The sequence below is a fragment of the Procambarus clarkii genome, chromosome 18 (genome assembly GCF_040958095.1).
Source record: "Procambarus clarkii isolate CNS0578487 chromosome 18, FALCON_Pclarkii_2.0, whole genome shotgun sequence".
In the NCBI taxonomy this organism is placed as follows: domain Eukaryota; kingdom Metazoa; phylum Arthropoda; class Malacostraca; order Decapoda; family Cambaridae; genus Procambarus; species Procambarus clarkii.
The window spans coordinates 39583496-39600767 of NC_091167.1; the positions used below are offsets into that span (position 1 = coordinate 39583496).

Genomic DNA, 17272 nt, shown 5'->3' on the forward strand with positions numbered 1-17272 from the left:
GCCCCCAGTGGACCTGTGTTGTGGCTGACCTGTGGCCAGGGTAGGCTCGGCGTTCTCCGAGGACACGTCTTGAGGCCACGAAGAAAGCACCGCGGACTCAGCACCTAGCTTCGAGGATCCATAGTCTCCAGTAGAAGACTACAGTGTTGATCCCCTTCGTAAAGTGTTAATACCCCTCCCCCTTGTGTACGTTTTACTTTTATATATTTAAATGGTGATGGTGAACATTATAGAATATTAAGTTCTTAACTTTCTTTCCCTACTCCCTTTTAAGTTACTTGCGTCACGGATCTCATCCCTTGATAGCCACTACTGGCTTGGGAACGGATACATATATCTTCCTCTAACAACATCAGAGTGAGAACCCCGTTGCGTCCCGAGAGGGCCGTAACAGGACTATACCAGTATATGAACATCAGGACTATACCAGTATATGAACATCAGCACTATACCAGTATATGAACATCAGCACTATACCGGTATATGAACATCAGCACTATACCGGTACATGAACATCAGCACTATACCGGTACATGAACATCAGCACTATACCGGTATATGAACATCAGCACTATACCGGTACATGAACATCAGCACTATACCGGTACATGAACATCAGCACTATACCGGTATATGAACATCAGCACTATACCAGTACATGAACATCAGCACTATACCGGTACATGAACATCAGCACTATACCGGTACATGAACATCAGCACTATACCAGTATATGAACATCAGCACTATACCGGTACATGAACATCAGCACTATACCAGTACACGAACATCAGGACTATACCAGTACATGAACATCAGGACTATACCGGAATATGAACATCAGCACTATACCAGTATATGAACATCAGCACTATACCAGTATATGAACATCAGCACTATAGCAGTACATGAACATCAGCACTATACCAGTACATGAACATCAGCACTATACCAGTACACGAACATCAGCACTATACCAGTACATGAACATCAGCACTATACCAGTACACGAACATCAGGACTATACCAGTACATGAACATCAGGACTATACCAGTATATGAACATCAGCACTATACCAGTATATGAACATCAGCACTATACCAGTATATGAACATCAGCACTATACCGGTATATGAACATCAGGACTATACCGGTATATGAACATCAGCACTATACCGGTATATGAACATCAGCACTATACCAGTATATGAACATCAGCACTATACCAGTATATGAACATCAGCACTATACCGGTATATGAACATCAGGACTATACCGGTATATGAACATCAGGACTATACCGGTATATGAACATCAGCACTATACCAGTATATGAACATCAGCACTATACTGGTATATGAACATCAGCACTATACCGGTATATGAACATCAGCACTATACCAGTATATGAACATCAGCACTATACCAGTATATGAACATCAGCACTATACCAGTATATGAACATCAGGACTATACCAGAATATGAACATCAGCACTATACCAGTATATGAACATCAGCACTATACCAGTATATGAACATCAGCACTCTACCGGTATATGAACATCAGGACTATACCAGTACATGAACATCAGCACTATACCAGTATATGAACATCAGCACTATACCGGTATATGAACATCAGGACTATACCAGTACATGAACATCAGCACTATACCGGTATATGAATATCAGCACTATACCAGTATATGAACATCAGCACTATACCAGTATATGAACATCAGCACTATACCAGTATATGAACATCAGGACTATACCAGAATATGAACATCAGGACTATACCGGTATATGAACATCAGCACTATACCAGTACATGAACATCAGCACTATACCGGTATATGAATATCAGCACTATACCAGTACATGAACATCAGCACAATACTGGTATATGAGCATCAGGACTATACCGGTATATGAACATCAGCACTATAGCAGTACATGAACATCAACACTATACCGGTATATGAACATCAACACTATACCTGTATATGAACATCAGCACTATACCAGTACATGAACATCAGCAGTATACCGGTACACGAACATCAACACTATACCGGTACACGAACATCAGCACTATACCAGTATATGAACATCAGCACTATACCAGTATATGAACATCAGCACTATACCAGTACATGAACATCACCACTATACCGGTACACGAACATCAACACTATACCGGTACACGAACATCAGCACTATACCGGTATATGAACATCAGCACTATACTAGTATATGAACATCAGCACTATACCGGTACATGAACATCAGCACTATACCGGTATGTTTATGACGCCTCAGGTCTACATAAGACGTGTTTACGAAGTTCTGAAGTCATTTAATCTCGGCCATCAGGAGCTGAATTAAAAGTTAATTTAAAATCTTAAATGAAACTTTACAGAAAAGTTTCACACGGCAGCACTTTCTCCACGGTGTTAATTACCAGTTTCCCCTCTGCTTGATGACTTTCCCCTCTGTCTGATGACTTTCCCCTCTGCCTGATGACTTTCCCCTCTGATGACTTTCCCCTCCGCCTGATGACTTTCCCCTCTGCCTGATGACTTTCCCCTCTGCCTGATGACTTTCCCCTCTGCCTGATGACTTTCCCCTCCGCCTGATGACTTTCCCCTCTGCCTGATGACTTTCCCCTCTGCCTGATGACTTTCCCCTCTGCCTGATGACTTTCTCCCTCTGCCTGATGACTTTCCCCTCTGCCTGATGACTTTCCCCTCTGCCTGAAGACTTTCTCCTCTGCCTGATGACTTTCTCTTCTGCCTGATGACTTTCCCCCTCTGCCTGATGACTTTCTCTTCTGCCTGATGACTTTCCCCCTCTGCCTGATGACTTTCTCTTCTGCCTGATGACTTTCCCCTCTGTCTGATGACTTTCCCCTCTGCCTGATGACTTTCCCCTCTGTCTGATGACTTTCCCCTCTGCCTGATGACTTTCCCCTCTGTCTGATGACTTTCCCCTCCGCCCGATGACTTTCCCCTCTGCCTGATGACTTTCCCCTCTGCCTGATGACTTTCCCCTCTGCCTGATGACTTTCCCCTCCGCCTGATGACTTTCCCCTCTGTCTGATGACTTTCCCCTCTGCCTGATGACTTTCCCCTCTGCCTGATGACTTTCTCCCTCTGCCTGATGACTTTCCCCTCTGCCTGATGACTTTCCCCTCTGCCTGATGACTTTCTCCTCTGCCTGATGACTTTCTCTTCTGCCTGATGACTTTCCCCCTCTGCCTGATGACTTTCTCTTCTGCCTGATGACTTTCCCCTCTGTCTGATGACTTTCTCCCTCTGCCTGATGACTTTCCCCTCCGCCTGATGACTTTCCCCTCTGCCTGATGACTTTCCCCTCCGCCTGATGACTTTCCCCTCTGCCTGATGACTTTCCCCTCTGCCTGATGACTTTCTCCCTCTGCCTGATGACTTTCCCCTCTGCCTGATGACTTTCCCCTCTGCCTGATGACTTTCCCCTCCTCCTGATGACTTTCCCCTCCGCCTGATGGCTTTCCCCTCTGCCTGATGACTTTCCCCTCCGCCTGATGACTTTCTCCCTCTGTCTGATGACTTTCCCCTCTGCCTGATGACTTTCCCCTCTGTCTGATGACTTTCCCCTCTGCCTGATGACTTTCTCCCTCTGCCTGATGACTTTCCTCTCTGCCTGATGACTTTCCCCTCCGCCTGATGACTTTCCCCTCTGCCTGATGACTTTCCCCTCGGCCTGATGACTTTCCCCTCCGCCTGATGGCTTTCCCCTCTGCCTGATGACTTTCCCCTCCGCCTTATGACTTTCTCCCTCTGTCTGATGACTTTCCCCTCCGCCTGATGACTTTCCCCTCTGTCTGATGACTTTCCCCTCTGCCTGATGACTTTCTCCCTCTGCCTGATGACTTTCTCCCTCTGCCTGATGACTTTCCCCTCGGCCTGATGACTTTCCCCTCTGCCTGATGACTTTCCCCTCTGTCTGATGACTTTCCCCTCCGCCTGATGACTTTCTCCTCTGCCTGATGACTTTCCCCTCTGCCTGATGACTTTCCCCTCTGCCTGATGACTTTCCCCTCCGCCTGATGACTTTCCCCTCTGCCTGATGACTTTCCCCTCTGCCTGATGACTTTCTCCTCTGCCTGATGACTTTCTCTTCTGCCTGATGACTTTCCCCCTCTGCCTGATGACTTTCTCTTCTGCCTGATGACTTTCCCCTCTGTCTGATGACTTTCTCCCTCTGTCTGATGACTTTCCCCTCTGCCTGATGACTTTCCCCTCTGCCTGATGACTTTCTCCCTCTGCCTGATGACTTTCTCCCTCTGCCTGATGACTTTCTCCTCTGCCTGATGACTTTCCCCTCGGCCTGATGACTTTCCCCTCTGCCTGATGACTTTCCCCTCCGCCTGATGACTTTCCCCTCTGCCTGATGACTTTCCCCTCTGCCTGATGACTTTCTCCTCTGCCTGATGACTTTCTCTTCTGCCTGATGACTTTCCCCCTCTGCCTGATGACTTTCTCTTCTGCCTGATGACTTTCCCTTCTGTCTGATGACTTTCTCCCTCTGTCTGATGACTTTCCCCTCTGCCTGATGACTTTCCCCTCTGTCTGATGACTTTCCCCTCTGCCTGATGACTTTCTCCCTCTGCCTGATGACTTTCTCCCTCTGCCTGATGACTTTCCCCTCTGCCTGACGACTTTCTCCTCTGCCTGATGACTTTCCCCTTGTGATGACTATCTCCCCTTGCCAGTATCACTTTCACATAGTCGTTATGACTTTCCCTTTGTCGTCGCCACTTTCCCCTTGTCATTATCACTTTCCTCTAAAAATGACTATCCGTTTTAGTGATGACTTTCCCCTTGTCGTCATGACTTTCCTCGTATGATGTCTATCCTTTGTCGTGATGACTTTCTTCCACCGAAAAAAAAGTTGTTTGAGATCGTAGCATGAATTATAACGATGAAATATAGCAAGGTACGAGTCATTTAGGTTGTGCGAGACTTCCTATTAACCCCCCCCCCCCTCGTCTGTTTTCCGGAAGGAGGAATTAAGGAACTTCTGGAGGCGTGTCTCGTCTTGTCCGGCTCGTAAAACTGGCAACTTGGGCGGATGTCAGTTGACAGAGTCATTCAGCTCGGGGTTGAGGAGGCTGCCATTACTCGTCTCTGTTTTAACGAGCAATTCCGTGAGGATTAGAGAACCTTGAAATAATTTAAGGCTTTTGTGTGTGTGTGTGTGTGTTTCGCCTGTTTGAATGCTCATCTGCCTGCTCAGTAACACATATTATAATGGGGTTTTGGTCATAATTAGTGTATTTTCGTCTTGAGATTTATTTTGGCTCTGTATCAAGGCAGAAATATTAATTTAGTAGCCTTCAAGAGACTTTTTTATTTGTTTAAATTTGCGAATATGTGGGCCAGCTGTAACTCCTGACCTGTAATTAGTCCCCCAACCATAGGGACCTGTCCTTTCACTCATCAACTGAACAAGCGCCTACCCATGTTGTTAAACACCCAAGTACCAATCTACTGTTATTCCTTAAGTATCTCAAAATTTGTTGCCAGTTAAGACTTGCATCATCCCGTGTAATACAATCAACATTGGTAAACATTTGTGTTAGTGTAGACTGACAATAACACATTTTTTTTATACTTTCGATCCTTTTTTGTAGCTACTTTAGGTTTGCATTTGTGTCCGCTTGTCACCTATGTCCTCTTCTTTCCTCGTGATCACTGATCGTCAGTGAGCTGAGAACTTGGATCAAGTTTTCAGCTCACACCTCTTATCAAGGTCACTCACTGGCGACCTTCCTCACACCATTCACCACATCGACGAAGCTCAAGAGAACAGAACATTTATAATTGATTTAGCTCACCAAATTTGATGTATATTATTTTTTGTATTCAACAAAGGAATACTAATAACCTAACACTTAGTGTTATAAATTACATATAACATAGGTCTTGATAAACACCTCCAAGGGATACCTGATCAACCAGGCTGTGATTCATATCTCAGACTGCGAGACGCCGCTTCCAATAGCATAGTTGACCAGTCCAGCAACCAGGAGGGCTGGTCGAGGACCGGGCCGCGGGGACACTAAGCCCAGAAATCATATGCAGGCGATGAGTCACAATAACGTGGTTAAAGTATGTTGACCAGACCACACACTAGAAGGTGAAGGGACGACGACGTTTCGGTCCGTCCTGGACCATTCTCAAGTCGATTGATCGAAATCGACCCAGAAATCTTCACAAGGTAGGTTCTAAATTTTCAATGTAACCTTAGTCCCCACCGGGTTTTCCAGGAACCCGGTTTTCCAGTTCTTCTGGAAAATCCAGAGGAACACTCTGCCCATCACAGCCATCCAGGGAGGCATTTCCTGAGCTGGAGCCTCTCACTCCTGACTCAGCCAGCGTCCGCTATACAACTACAGTTCATTATTTTGTATTAGAGAGAGTGAGAGCGAGCATTCCTCAGTGCTTCAGCTGTACCTGAGTTCAGTATTTTTCAGCCGCGCATCTCCCTTGTGGGGGAGAGATGGCGCTACTGCCTCGCTGGTGGTTGATGCAGTGGTGAAGGCAGAGGAACAAGTACTCTTTGTTTCTCTCAATTATCTCATTTCATTTGGTGACATTCCACATATAAATATAAATTTAGCTTCATTTTAGTGATATAAATTATGGGTATCATAGAAAATAATCCTGTACAAAAGTGGCGGTGGAATTTTTATATTGGTGTAATCTACAGACCTGGTCGACAAGATCACACCCAACCTTTATATATATATATATATATATATATATATATATATATATATATATATATATATATATATATATATATATATATATATAATATATATATAATATATATATATATATATATATATATATATATATATATATATATATATATATATATATATATATATATATATATATATAAACAGATTTTTTTATTTCAGGTATAGTCCTGCGCGGGCCCCAAGCCTCTGGCTGGCCCACTAAGTGTTACTTGTTTTACTTGTTTCTTGTTTCTGTTTTACTTAAGTGGTGTATAAGTATTAATGACTCGTATGTTTGCTTCAGTAAGATTATGCCCCAATGTGTTCAACAACTTCTTCTGCTCTGCTGAATCTCAGTTGAAATCTTATTTGGTTCGTAACTCTTCACTGTGTTAGATAATGTTCCAGCGGTCTGTCGATAAAGTAGATTGTGATGGGCAGCTGGATGTTAGGAGGGGAAGGGAGGGGACTATCAGGAGACAGCGCCACGCTATACGACGATGTTAGGAGTGATTGATGAAATTACTTTAGGAGGAAAGTGATTGATGAAGAAGCTCTGGGAGGAAAGTGATTGATTAAGGAGTTTTGGGAGGAAAGGGTTACTATACAAAAGCGTAATTTTGTTTTGAGGTAAATCACATTTGTGAGTGTATATACTGCGAGGTACAAACCATTTCTCTATATACACTGAGGTATAGCCCACTTCTCATTGTATATACACTGCAATGTATACCCCAATTCTTAATGAATATAGACTGAGGAATATTCTAATCGGTACATATATATTCTATTAAGTATATCCCACTCCTCAATGCATATGCAGTGTTACTTGACAAAGTATATATACAGTCGAGAGTTTAATCTTTAAATTCTGTCTAAAATTAAAATATATTTAGTAATGGTAAAGTCTTCTCTCAGACATAATAACATGGGATAAAAACCCACACTTGTGTATATGTGAAATATATGTAAGACATTTACACCAAGTCTTTCGCACTCTCCTGAGTGCTTTATCAAGGTCTGAGTGTGATGGTGAGGCCCCTGCGGCTTCATCCTTGGAGTCCATATATACCTCATCCATGCATATATGAAGGTAAACCCAAAACATTGAGTGGCCGAGTCACTACAAAAATTTATCCACGAGGAACGTAAGTTTTGCCTTTCTAACACTCTTGAGATGTAAACACCGGCAGCATGGATGAACGTGAACGGTGCGGAGATCTGGGTTAATATTTGCTGCCTCTTACAGATAGTGCAGACGGTGAGTCACAATAACGTGGCTGAAGTATGTTGACCAGACCACACACTAGAAGGTGAAGGGACGACGACGTTTCGGTCCGTCCTGAACCATCTAATCGACTTGAGAATGGTCCAGGGCGGACCGAAACGTCGTCGTCCCTTCACCTTCTAGTGTGTGGTGTGGTCAACTTACAGATAGTGTGAGAGATACGGTTGTCTCGTGCCTCACAAGGTGGTGATGAACACAGAGGCGCAGGGAGGTGTTGTGGGTGATGAAGCAGCGCTGGTCGCTGCACGCACACGGGATGGGGGGGGGGGTTTAAGAGGAAACATTAAAGAATTTAGTGAGGCGACTCCTAGCTTTTCCAGCTCGTAAAAGTCCGTCATTTCGCGGGTGCGGGATGTGAGAGCCGCCTGTCCTCTTCTGGGAGTGGAAAGGTGTATACTGTGTGATTGTTGTAACACACCAGCTTGTCAGGGGTACGAGTCACCCCTTCAATAGCCTTTATTTTTATATATACGTTACTTTTTAAGAAATTTAGTTGTGTATTAATTATTATGATTGAGTCGGGATTTATCTTCAAACTCCGACCTGCTCTAATTATTCACTTGGTCTACATATGTGTTTTTCTCTCATTATGTTCTATGTACGGTAATATATTCTACGTGCTTCATCATGTTCTATGTGCGTTATTATGTTATATGTGCGTCATGTCATCTTCAAAATCTCAAATCAACTGAATCCTATGATGGTTATGTTATACTGATGGTCATGTTAAGCACTAGTAGAACAGGTTGTTCACGTGCAGTATATAAAGGGGATGAAATGATCATGTCTAGTACACAGAGATTGAACGACTGGGCAAGCACGACACAGACTGAGCTATTGGGTATTTAACGAGCCACTGAGTACCTTAATTAATCTCTATAGGGGTGGAGTGATATTTTATGATTCTAAAAGTGCTCTGCAGTCTTTAACTAACCCATCACAAATAATGTCTGAAGTAGTTTGTAATATTATATGGAATAGAATTTTTACCAATGATAATAACTTTTGTATAAAATTTGTGTTGATCCCATCCCATGTTGGAGTTGGAAAACATGACTTTGTAGATCGATTGACCAATGAGGCTTGCAGGAAAGAAAACATTGATTACGACTTTGAACTTTCTAATTCAATTATTAGAAACATACAAATTAAATAAATTACTTCAGATTTAGAAGAACTAAGAAATGCCGAAAGACCTGACAGCTGCAGTATTAAAAACTATGACAACTTTTGTAATAATAGGTATTTGTATGATCAGCACTGTTACCGGACCAGGCAATGTGATGTAGTCATTGCGGTAATTCGCCTTGGCTGTAGGCACATCTGGCAGGTTAGTGAGGCTGAGCCACTACCAGAATATTCAGATTGTAAAACCGTAAAATATTTTACACCTCCTGGCCTATTGTACCACCAATTGTGTAACTATTTCATTGAGTCTGTCTGGATGATTCCAGACAGAAGATGAGGAGACGTCGTCGTCTCCTCATCTTCTCGTGTATGGTTTGGTCATCACAGTATATATAACACGAGGGGCACACTCACAAGGGGACATAGGTGGAAATTAAGTACCCAAATGAGTCATAGAGACATTAGAAAGATCTTTGTTATTGTCAGAGTAATTAACAAATGGAATGCATTAGGAAGTGACGTGGTGGAGGCAGACTCCATACACAGTTTCAAATGTAAATTTGAAGAGCTTAATAGGGTCAGGAAACTGTACACAAGTTGATTGAAAGTTGAGAGGAGGGACCAAAGAGCCGAAGCTCATACCCCGCAAGCATAACTAGGTGAGTACAACCAGACGAGTTCACACACACGCACGCGCGCGCGCATATAGTAGAGTAACAGGACAATGGGAAAATGTAATTAGGAAAATTCATCAGTGCTGAAGTGCTGAGACCCATGAAATTCCTAGTACACATAAATGCCAGCTGATGGACAATTTGGATCAGTGTTTTTTGATGAGACAAAGATGGCAAGGATAATCAGGACGAATGAGGACTGCACAAGACTGCAGGAAGATACAGACATGATGAAGACACAGTTGGACAGAGCTGGAGGATCTCAACACAGATAAATTCAAGGTTTTGAGGCTGAGAACTGAAATGAGGAGGTCAAGGAAACCACGTGTTAAATGGAGAGAACTTTGCCATGGTCAGAGTAAATACTCTTGTGAGTAAACAACTCACATTAGCAGCATAGGGTAAGCTGACTAAAATCAGCAGCATATACCAAGCTGGCGAACATCAGCAGCATATACCAAGCTGGAGAACATCAACAGCATATACCAAGCTGGAGAACATCAGCAGCATATACCAAGCTGGAGAACATCAACAGCATATACCAAGCTGGAGAACATCAGCAGCATATACCAAGCTGGAGAACATCAACAGCATATACCAAGCTGGAGAACATCAGCAGCATATACCAAGCTGGAGAACATCAACAGCATATACCAAGCTGGAGAACATCAGCAGCATATACCAAGCTGGAGAACATCAACAGCATATACCAAGCTGGAGAACATCAGCAGCATATACCAAGCTGGAGAACATCAGCAGCATATACCAAGCTGGAGAACATCAACAGCATATACCAAGCTGGAGAACATCAGCAGCATATACCAAGCTGGCGAACATCAACAGCATATACCAAGCTGGCGAACATCAACAGCATATACCAAGCTGGAGAACATCAACAGCATATACCAAGCTGGCGAACATCAACAGCATATACCAAGCTGGAGAACATCAACAGCATATACCAAGCTGGAGAACATCAACAGCATATACCAAGCTGGAGAACATCAGCAGCATATACCAAGCTGGCGAACATCAACAGCATATACCAAGCTGGCGAACATCAACAGCATATACCAAGCTGGCGAACATCAACAGCATATACCAAGCTGGCGAACATCAGCACAATCTTCACAAATCGAGACATTGACACTTCAGACTGTTAATTATTGATTATATAGAACCAGTGCAAAATACACAGCACCAGGATGGAGCCCCCGCGATCAAAAACACAGAACGACAAATTAGGAAGTACAAATATTTGCTTCAAAACATTGTACCAGAAATTACGAAATTTGTGATATGTATACCACATATCACATCCCTTGTATACCATACACGGTATTCCATACCAAGATACTGTATACCTTACAAGGTATATATACCAAGGTATATGGTATACCATACTACATACCTGGTATACCACATATGTAAGACCAGTTCTGGAGTATGCGGCCCCAGCATGGAGCCCGTACCTTGACAAGCACAAGACGAAGCTCGAAATAGTCCAGAGGTATGCCACTAGGCTAGTCCCAGAACTAAGAGGCATGAGTTACTAGGAAATGCTACGTGAAATGCACCTCACGACACTGGAAGACAGAAGAGTAAGGGAGGGACATGATCATTACCTACAAAATTCTCAAAAGATTGACAGGGTAGATAAGGATAAACAGTTTAACACGAGGTGGTACGCGAACAAGGGGACACAAGTGGAGACTGAATACCCACAGGGACGTTAGAAAGAACTTTTGTCAGTGTCAGAGTAGTTAACAGATGGAATGCATTAGGCAGTGATGTGGTGGAGGCAGACTCCATACACAGTTTCAAATGTTGATATGATAGAGCCCAATAGGCTCAGGAATCTGTACATCAGTTGATCGACAGTTGAGAGGCAGGACCAAAGAACCAGAGCTCAACCCCCGCAAGTACAACTAGGTGAGTACACACACACACACACACACACACACACACACACACACACACACACACACACACACACACACACACACACACACACACACACACACACACACACTTTTGGAGTTCAACACGAGCAAATGTAAAGTTATGGAAATGGGACTATAAGATAGGAGACCAAAGGCACAATACACAATGAAGGGGAACAGCCTACCTTTGACGACGCGAGAAAGAGACCTGGATGTGGACGTAACACCTAATCTATCTCCTGAAGCTCATATAAATAGGATATCGACAGCAGCGTACTCTACACTGGCAAAAGTTAGAACATCATTCAGAAACCTAAGTAAGGAGGCATTTAGGGCGCTTTACACTGCCTACGTGAGGCCAGTCTTAGAGTATGCCACACCATCATGGAGTCCCCATCTGAAGAAGCATATAAGGAAACTGGAAAAGGTTCAGAGGTTTGCAACGAGATTTGTCCCTTGCAACGAGGGATGGGGTATGAGGAACCGCCTGAGGGAACTGTGCCTTACGACACTAGAAAGAAGAAGGGAGAGGGGGGACATGATTGGAACGTATAAAATACTCAGAGGGATTGACAGAGTGGACATAGACGAAATGTTCACACGGAATAGTAAGAGAACGAGGGGACATGGGTGGAAGCTTGAAACTCAGATGAGTCACAGAGATGTTAGGAAGTTTTCTTTTAGCGTGAGAGTAGTGAGAAAATGGAATGCACTTCAGGAACAGGCTGTGGAAGCAAATACTATTCATAATTTTAAAATTAGGTATGATAGGGAAATAGGACCATAGTCATTGCTGTAAACAACCGATGCTCGAAAGGCGGGATCCAAGAGTCAATGCTCGATCCTGCAGGCACAAATAGGTGAGTACACACACATACACATTAGGTGCCCCAGTTCACCTAGCAGTAAATAGGTACCTGGGAGTTAGACAGCTGCAGCGCGCTGCTTCCTGGGAATATGTGTGTGTGCGTGTGTAAGGTAAATATAAGTATTAGACATAATAGAGGAAAAATAAATTGGTTAGACAGGCAGGGTCGAAGAGCTAATTGCTTGTTTTCTCAGATACAATTAGTAAATACAATTAGTAAATACACACACACTCATCCTGTTAATTGACAGTTGAGAGGCGGAACCAAAGAGCCCAAGCTCAACCCCCGCAAGCACAACTAGGTGAGTACAACTAGGTGAACACACACACACACACACTCACCAATATCCAGGAATATTGGTTGTTATTCTCCCAAGTCGACGTAATATTAGCTCCCCTGGACACCTTCCATCTCTCGACCAATTACCTGTTTCCCTCCTGCAGCTGTCATGGCCTCGCCTCGCCAGTGTTCAGCACGGGTGGAGGAGCGACACGAGGACAGGCATGACACCCAGAGGCCCAGATGACCCTTCATGAGATCCTTCTCATGACAGGGTATACTGCATGTGTACTAGTGAGTCATGCCTCATCTTGTAACCTTTCACTGTATCACTGTATGTGTGTGTGTGTGTATATATATATATATATATATATATATATATATATATATATATATATATATATATATATATATATATATATACATATATATATATAATGATTTTAACACGAATCTTCTCAATATTTCTAATGTTTTCTTCACTGTCGAGGGTAGTTTAAAAATTAACGCACCAAAGTTCATTTTCACACTTTATTTATGGTCTGACGCCTAAAAGCGTTTCGCAAGACACTTCTTACATTTTCAGAGACAATTTTACATACTCTGGGGAATAGTATGTTCTATTTACTGCTTATATTCGCTTGGGGTGAGGTGATGCAGGACATGATTGTGATGAACCAGTGAATTAATGGGTACATCTTTGCATGTTTTCTCTTTTTGCTTCTGAGTTGGTTTAGGGTCTTGGAGTGAGTAGAATGTAATTCTGTGTTAATTGGCTAGTTGATTGTTGATTTTGACTTTTTGATGTCCGATCCTGTCGCAAGAGGCCCACATCAAAAGGATATAATCATCGGCATATGTTAGATTGGCCAACATAAGAACAGCCTTTAGAAACTAGTGTAAGGAATCGTTCAGGAACTTGTGTACCACTTATGTTAGACCGATCCTGGAATATGCAGCTAAAGCCTGGAGTCCATACCTAGTTAAATACAAGACATAGACAAATTTCATAGGTATGCCACCAGACTAGTCCCGGTACTGAGAGGTATGAGCTACGAGGAAAGGCTAAGGGAGCTGAACCTCACAACCCTGGAAAACAGAAGAGTAAGGGGAGACATGATAACCACCTACAAAATTCTCAGGGGAATTGACAGGGTGGACAAAGACAAACTCTTTATCACGGGTGGAACACGAACAAAGGGACACAGGTGGAAACGTAGTACCCAAATGAGCCACGGAGACATTAGAAAGATTTTTTTCAGTGTCAGAGTAGTTAACAAATGGAATGCATTAAGCAGTGACGTGGTGGAGGCTGACTCCATACACAGTTTCAAATGTAGATATGATAGAGTTCAGTAGGCTCAGGAATCTGTACACCAGTTGATTGACAGTTGAGAGGTGAGACGAACGTGTCAAAATTCAACCCCCAAGCACAACTAGGTGAGTACACACACAAACACACACACACACACACACACACACACACACACACACACACACACACACACACATGGTCTATGTGTGTGTGTGTGTGTGACCAGGATGAGCACGTCTGCGCTCTATATCGCTCCTAAAATCAATTAAAACAAAGCAAACTTGAAAACCTATTAACTAAACGAATACACAGATGTTATATCTGTTGACTGAAAGCGGCAGAACTTTTCTGACATAAGCTCTTTAGAATTGGGATAAACTGAATATGGAATACGTCATACTCTGAAAGCTCTCACTATATAAACTGAGTGTATTGTTGACTTCAGAAAAAAAAACGAGATGGAAATAATACCTAAATTTGTTTGCTAATGAAAACAGGGGAGAAGGGGAGTGTGTGTGTAAACAGCATTTATGCTTCTGTAAAACTCATGCAACAAAATTTATACAACTTGGTTATGAAATAGATTTTGTTCATAAGGTTCTGACAAGAGTGAGGACCAGGGTATTTAAGGGTGTAGTGAGAATCAGGGGTATTTAAGGGTGTAGTGAGGACCAGGGTATTTAAGGGTATAGTGTGGACCAGTGTATTAAGAGTGCAGTGAAAGTCATGGTTTTAAAAAGGGTGTAGTGAGGACCAGGGTATGAAGGGTGAACTGACTACCAGATTATTTAGAGTACATTATAAACTATGTCAATAATGAGAATGGCTTAAGAACACTGATCCAGCATTATGTGAAGGAGAATGAATGTTCACAGTCTGATGAATATAGATGTATAGAGTCTGATGTATAGAGACTTGCAATCTGATGTTCCGCAGCGGTCACCACTGGCTGTGAGCTGTGGAGGGAGTCAGGCATGGCTGCGAGGTAGGATGGAGTCAGAACTGCCTGTGATGGGAAGCACTGGGATTCTCGTGCATTTCTCGAAGGAACATATCTGTTCAGTTTCTGGTATTTCTGTCATCTTTTATGATGTCAGTTTACCTTACCTCCCTGCCCTTCTTAGCCTCTTCTCAATCTTCTTTCATCCTACCCAAGTTATGTTCACTCCTATGTTGTAGTGTACACCCCTCAATCCCCCAATTCTCAACCACAGTATATCCTACTGGCTTGTCTAAAATGCTACCTTCACTGGTCATTTATATCCGTCCTGGTACTTTCCTATTCAAGTAGTACTTTCTATCTTTGCAAGTTGTACCATATGCTCCATAACGGCTTCCAGGATGTCGTTGTTGTTTGTCTAGTCACCGTCTTTCTGTATCCTTTCCACTGCGTCTGATAATTATTCGTGCTTGGTTAGTTGTTACTTAACACAGAATTTTGCTCGAATGCCTCCTTCATATATATATATATATATATATATATATATATATATATATATATATATATATATATATATGTATATATATATATATATATATATATATATATATATATATATATATATATATATATATATGTCGTACCTAGTAGCCAGAACTCACTTCTCAGCCTACTATTCAAGGCCCGATTTGCCTAATAAGCCAAGTTTTCCTGAATTAATATATTTACTATGTTTTTTTTCTTATGAAATGATAAAGCAACCCTTTTCTCTATGTATGAGGTCAATTTTTTTTTATTGGAGTTAAAATTAACGTAGATATATGACCGAACCTAACAAACCCTACCTAACCTAACCTAACCTATATTTATCGGTAAGGTTAGGTTAGGTAGCCAAAAAAAGCTAGGTTAGGTTAGGTTAGGTAGGTTAGGTAGACGAAAAAACATTAATTCATGAAAACTTGGCTTATTAGGCAAATCGGGCCTTGAATAGTAGGCTGAGAAGTGCGTTCTGGCTATTAGGTACGACATATATATATATATATATATATATATATATATATATATATATATAATATTTCAACATATTTTTAAATATGACCGAAAAGATTTTAGTGTTAGACGAGTGATGGTAGTCCGAATCTTCACTATATTGTTTACTAAAATGGTTTTGTAGTCAGTGTCTCAGGTCTCTCCTCCCCTCCCTCTCTCCTCTTCCCCATTCTCTTCTCTTCTCTTCTCTTCTCTTCTCTCTCTCTCTTATCTCTCTTCCCCTGTCCCCTTTCCCGCCTTTTTCCCCCTGCTCTTTTGCTCCCCCTCTCTCACCGTTTCTCTTTTCCACTCACTTTCCCAACCTCTCCTTTGTCTCCCCTCCTCTCCTCACTTCCAACTTCCCCCTCTCCCCCTTCTCCTTCCCTATTTTTTTCCTTCCATGTTTCTCCCACAAAATTCAATATTACTAAGCACTGAAAAAGCTCTTAAATAACTCTGGAAAACACAACTTCTATTTCAGACTTGTCTTCTTGAAAACCGCAGGAGTGGGGGTTGCTATAGATAACGATATTTCTTAAAGTGTGGCACTGGGGCCAACCCCCAACTGGCCTATGACACTCCCATACCCCCTATGTATCCTTGTAGACAGTTGGATGAGGCTAGTTCCAAAACATCAGGCCTCCAACCACAGACAGACAAACTAACAGACAGACATTCTCTTTTTAGAGATATATGAGTCTTTCTTGAAAAGGAAGCTGTTAAAGGAATTCTCCAAAGTTTTCTTTTTATAGTTTCTTTGGCGTTTCGTGTGTCGCTAACGAACGTGTTCCGCTGAAGCACTCATCATCACCTGTGGAGGCTGCTTGTGACGCCATCTGTGCTCTCTCATTTTTTATTGATAGAAAGAATTGTCATCGTTTTAGGTCTTTGTTTTCCTGTTATCTTTGTCTTAGGGTCCTACAACAGTATAGAGAATAAATTAAACTTGTAGTCCACTGTATTATACAACAGTGTAGAGAACAACATTACCTTGTAGGTCTGTGTATTATAC

At 42.3% G+C, this 17272-nt stretch overlaps 2 protein-coding genes across 2 annotated transcripts; one reads left to right on the plus strand and one right to left on the minus strand.

Annotated features, from left to right (window-relative positions):
* Positions 1-3807: 3807 nt before the first annotated feature.
* Positions 3808-4818, minus strand: LOC138366099 (micronuclear linker histone polyprotein-like). The gene has a single exon (XM_069326834.1). The coding sequence runs from the start codon at positions 4816-4818 to the stop codon at positions 3808-3810; it is 1011 nt and encodes a 336-aa protein (XP_069182935.1).
* Positions 4819-7989: 3171 nt separating this feature from the next.
* LOC138366100 (uncharacterized) lies at positions 7990-11048 on the plus strand. Its single transcript, XM_069326835.1, has 2 exons — positions 7990-8020; positions 10309-11048. Exons 1-2 carry the CDS (start codon positions 7990-7992, stop codon positions 11046-11048), a joined length of 771 nt encoding a protein of 256 aa, XP_069182936.1.
* Positions 11049-17272: the final 6224 nt, after the last annotated feature.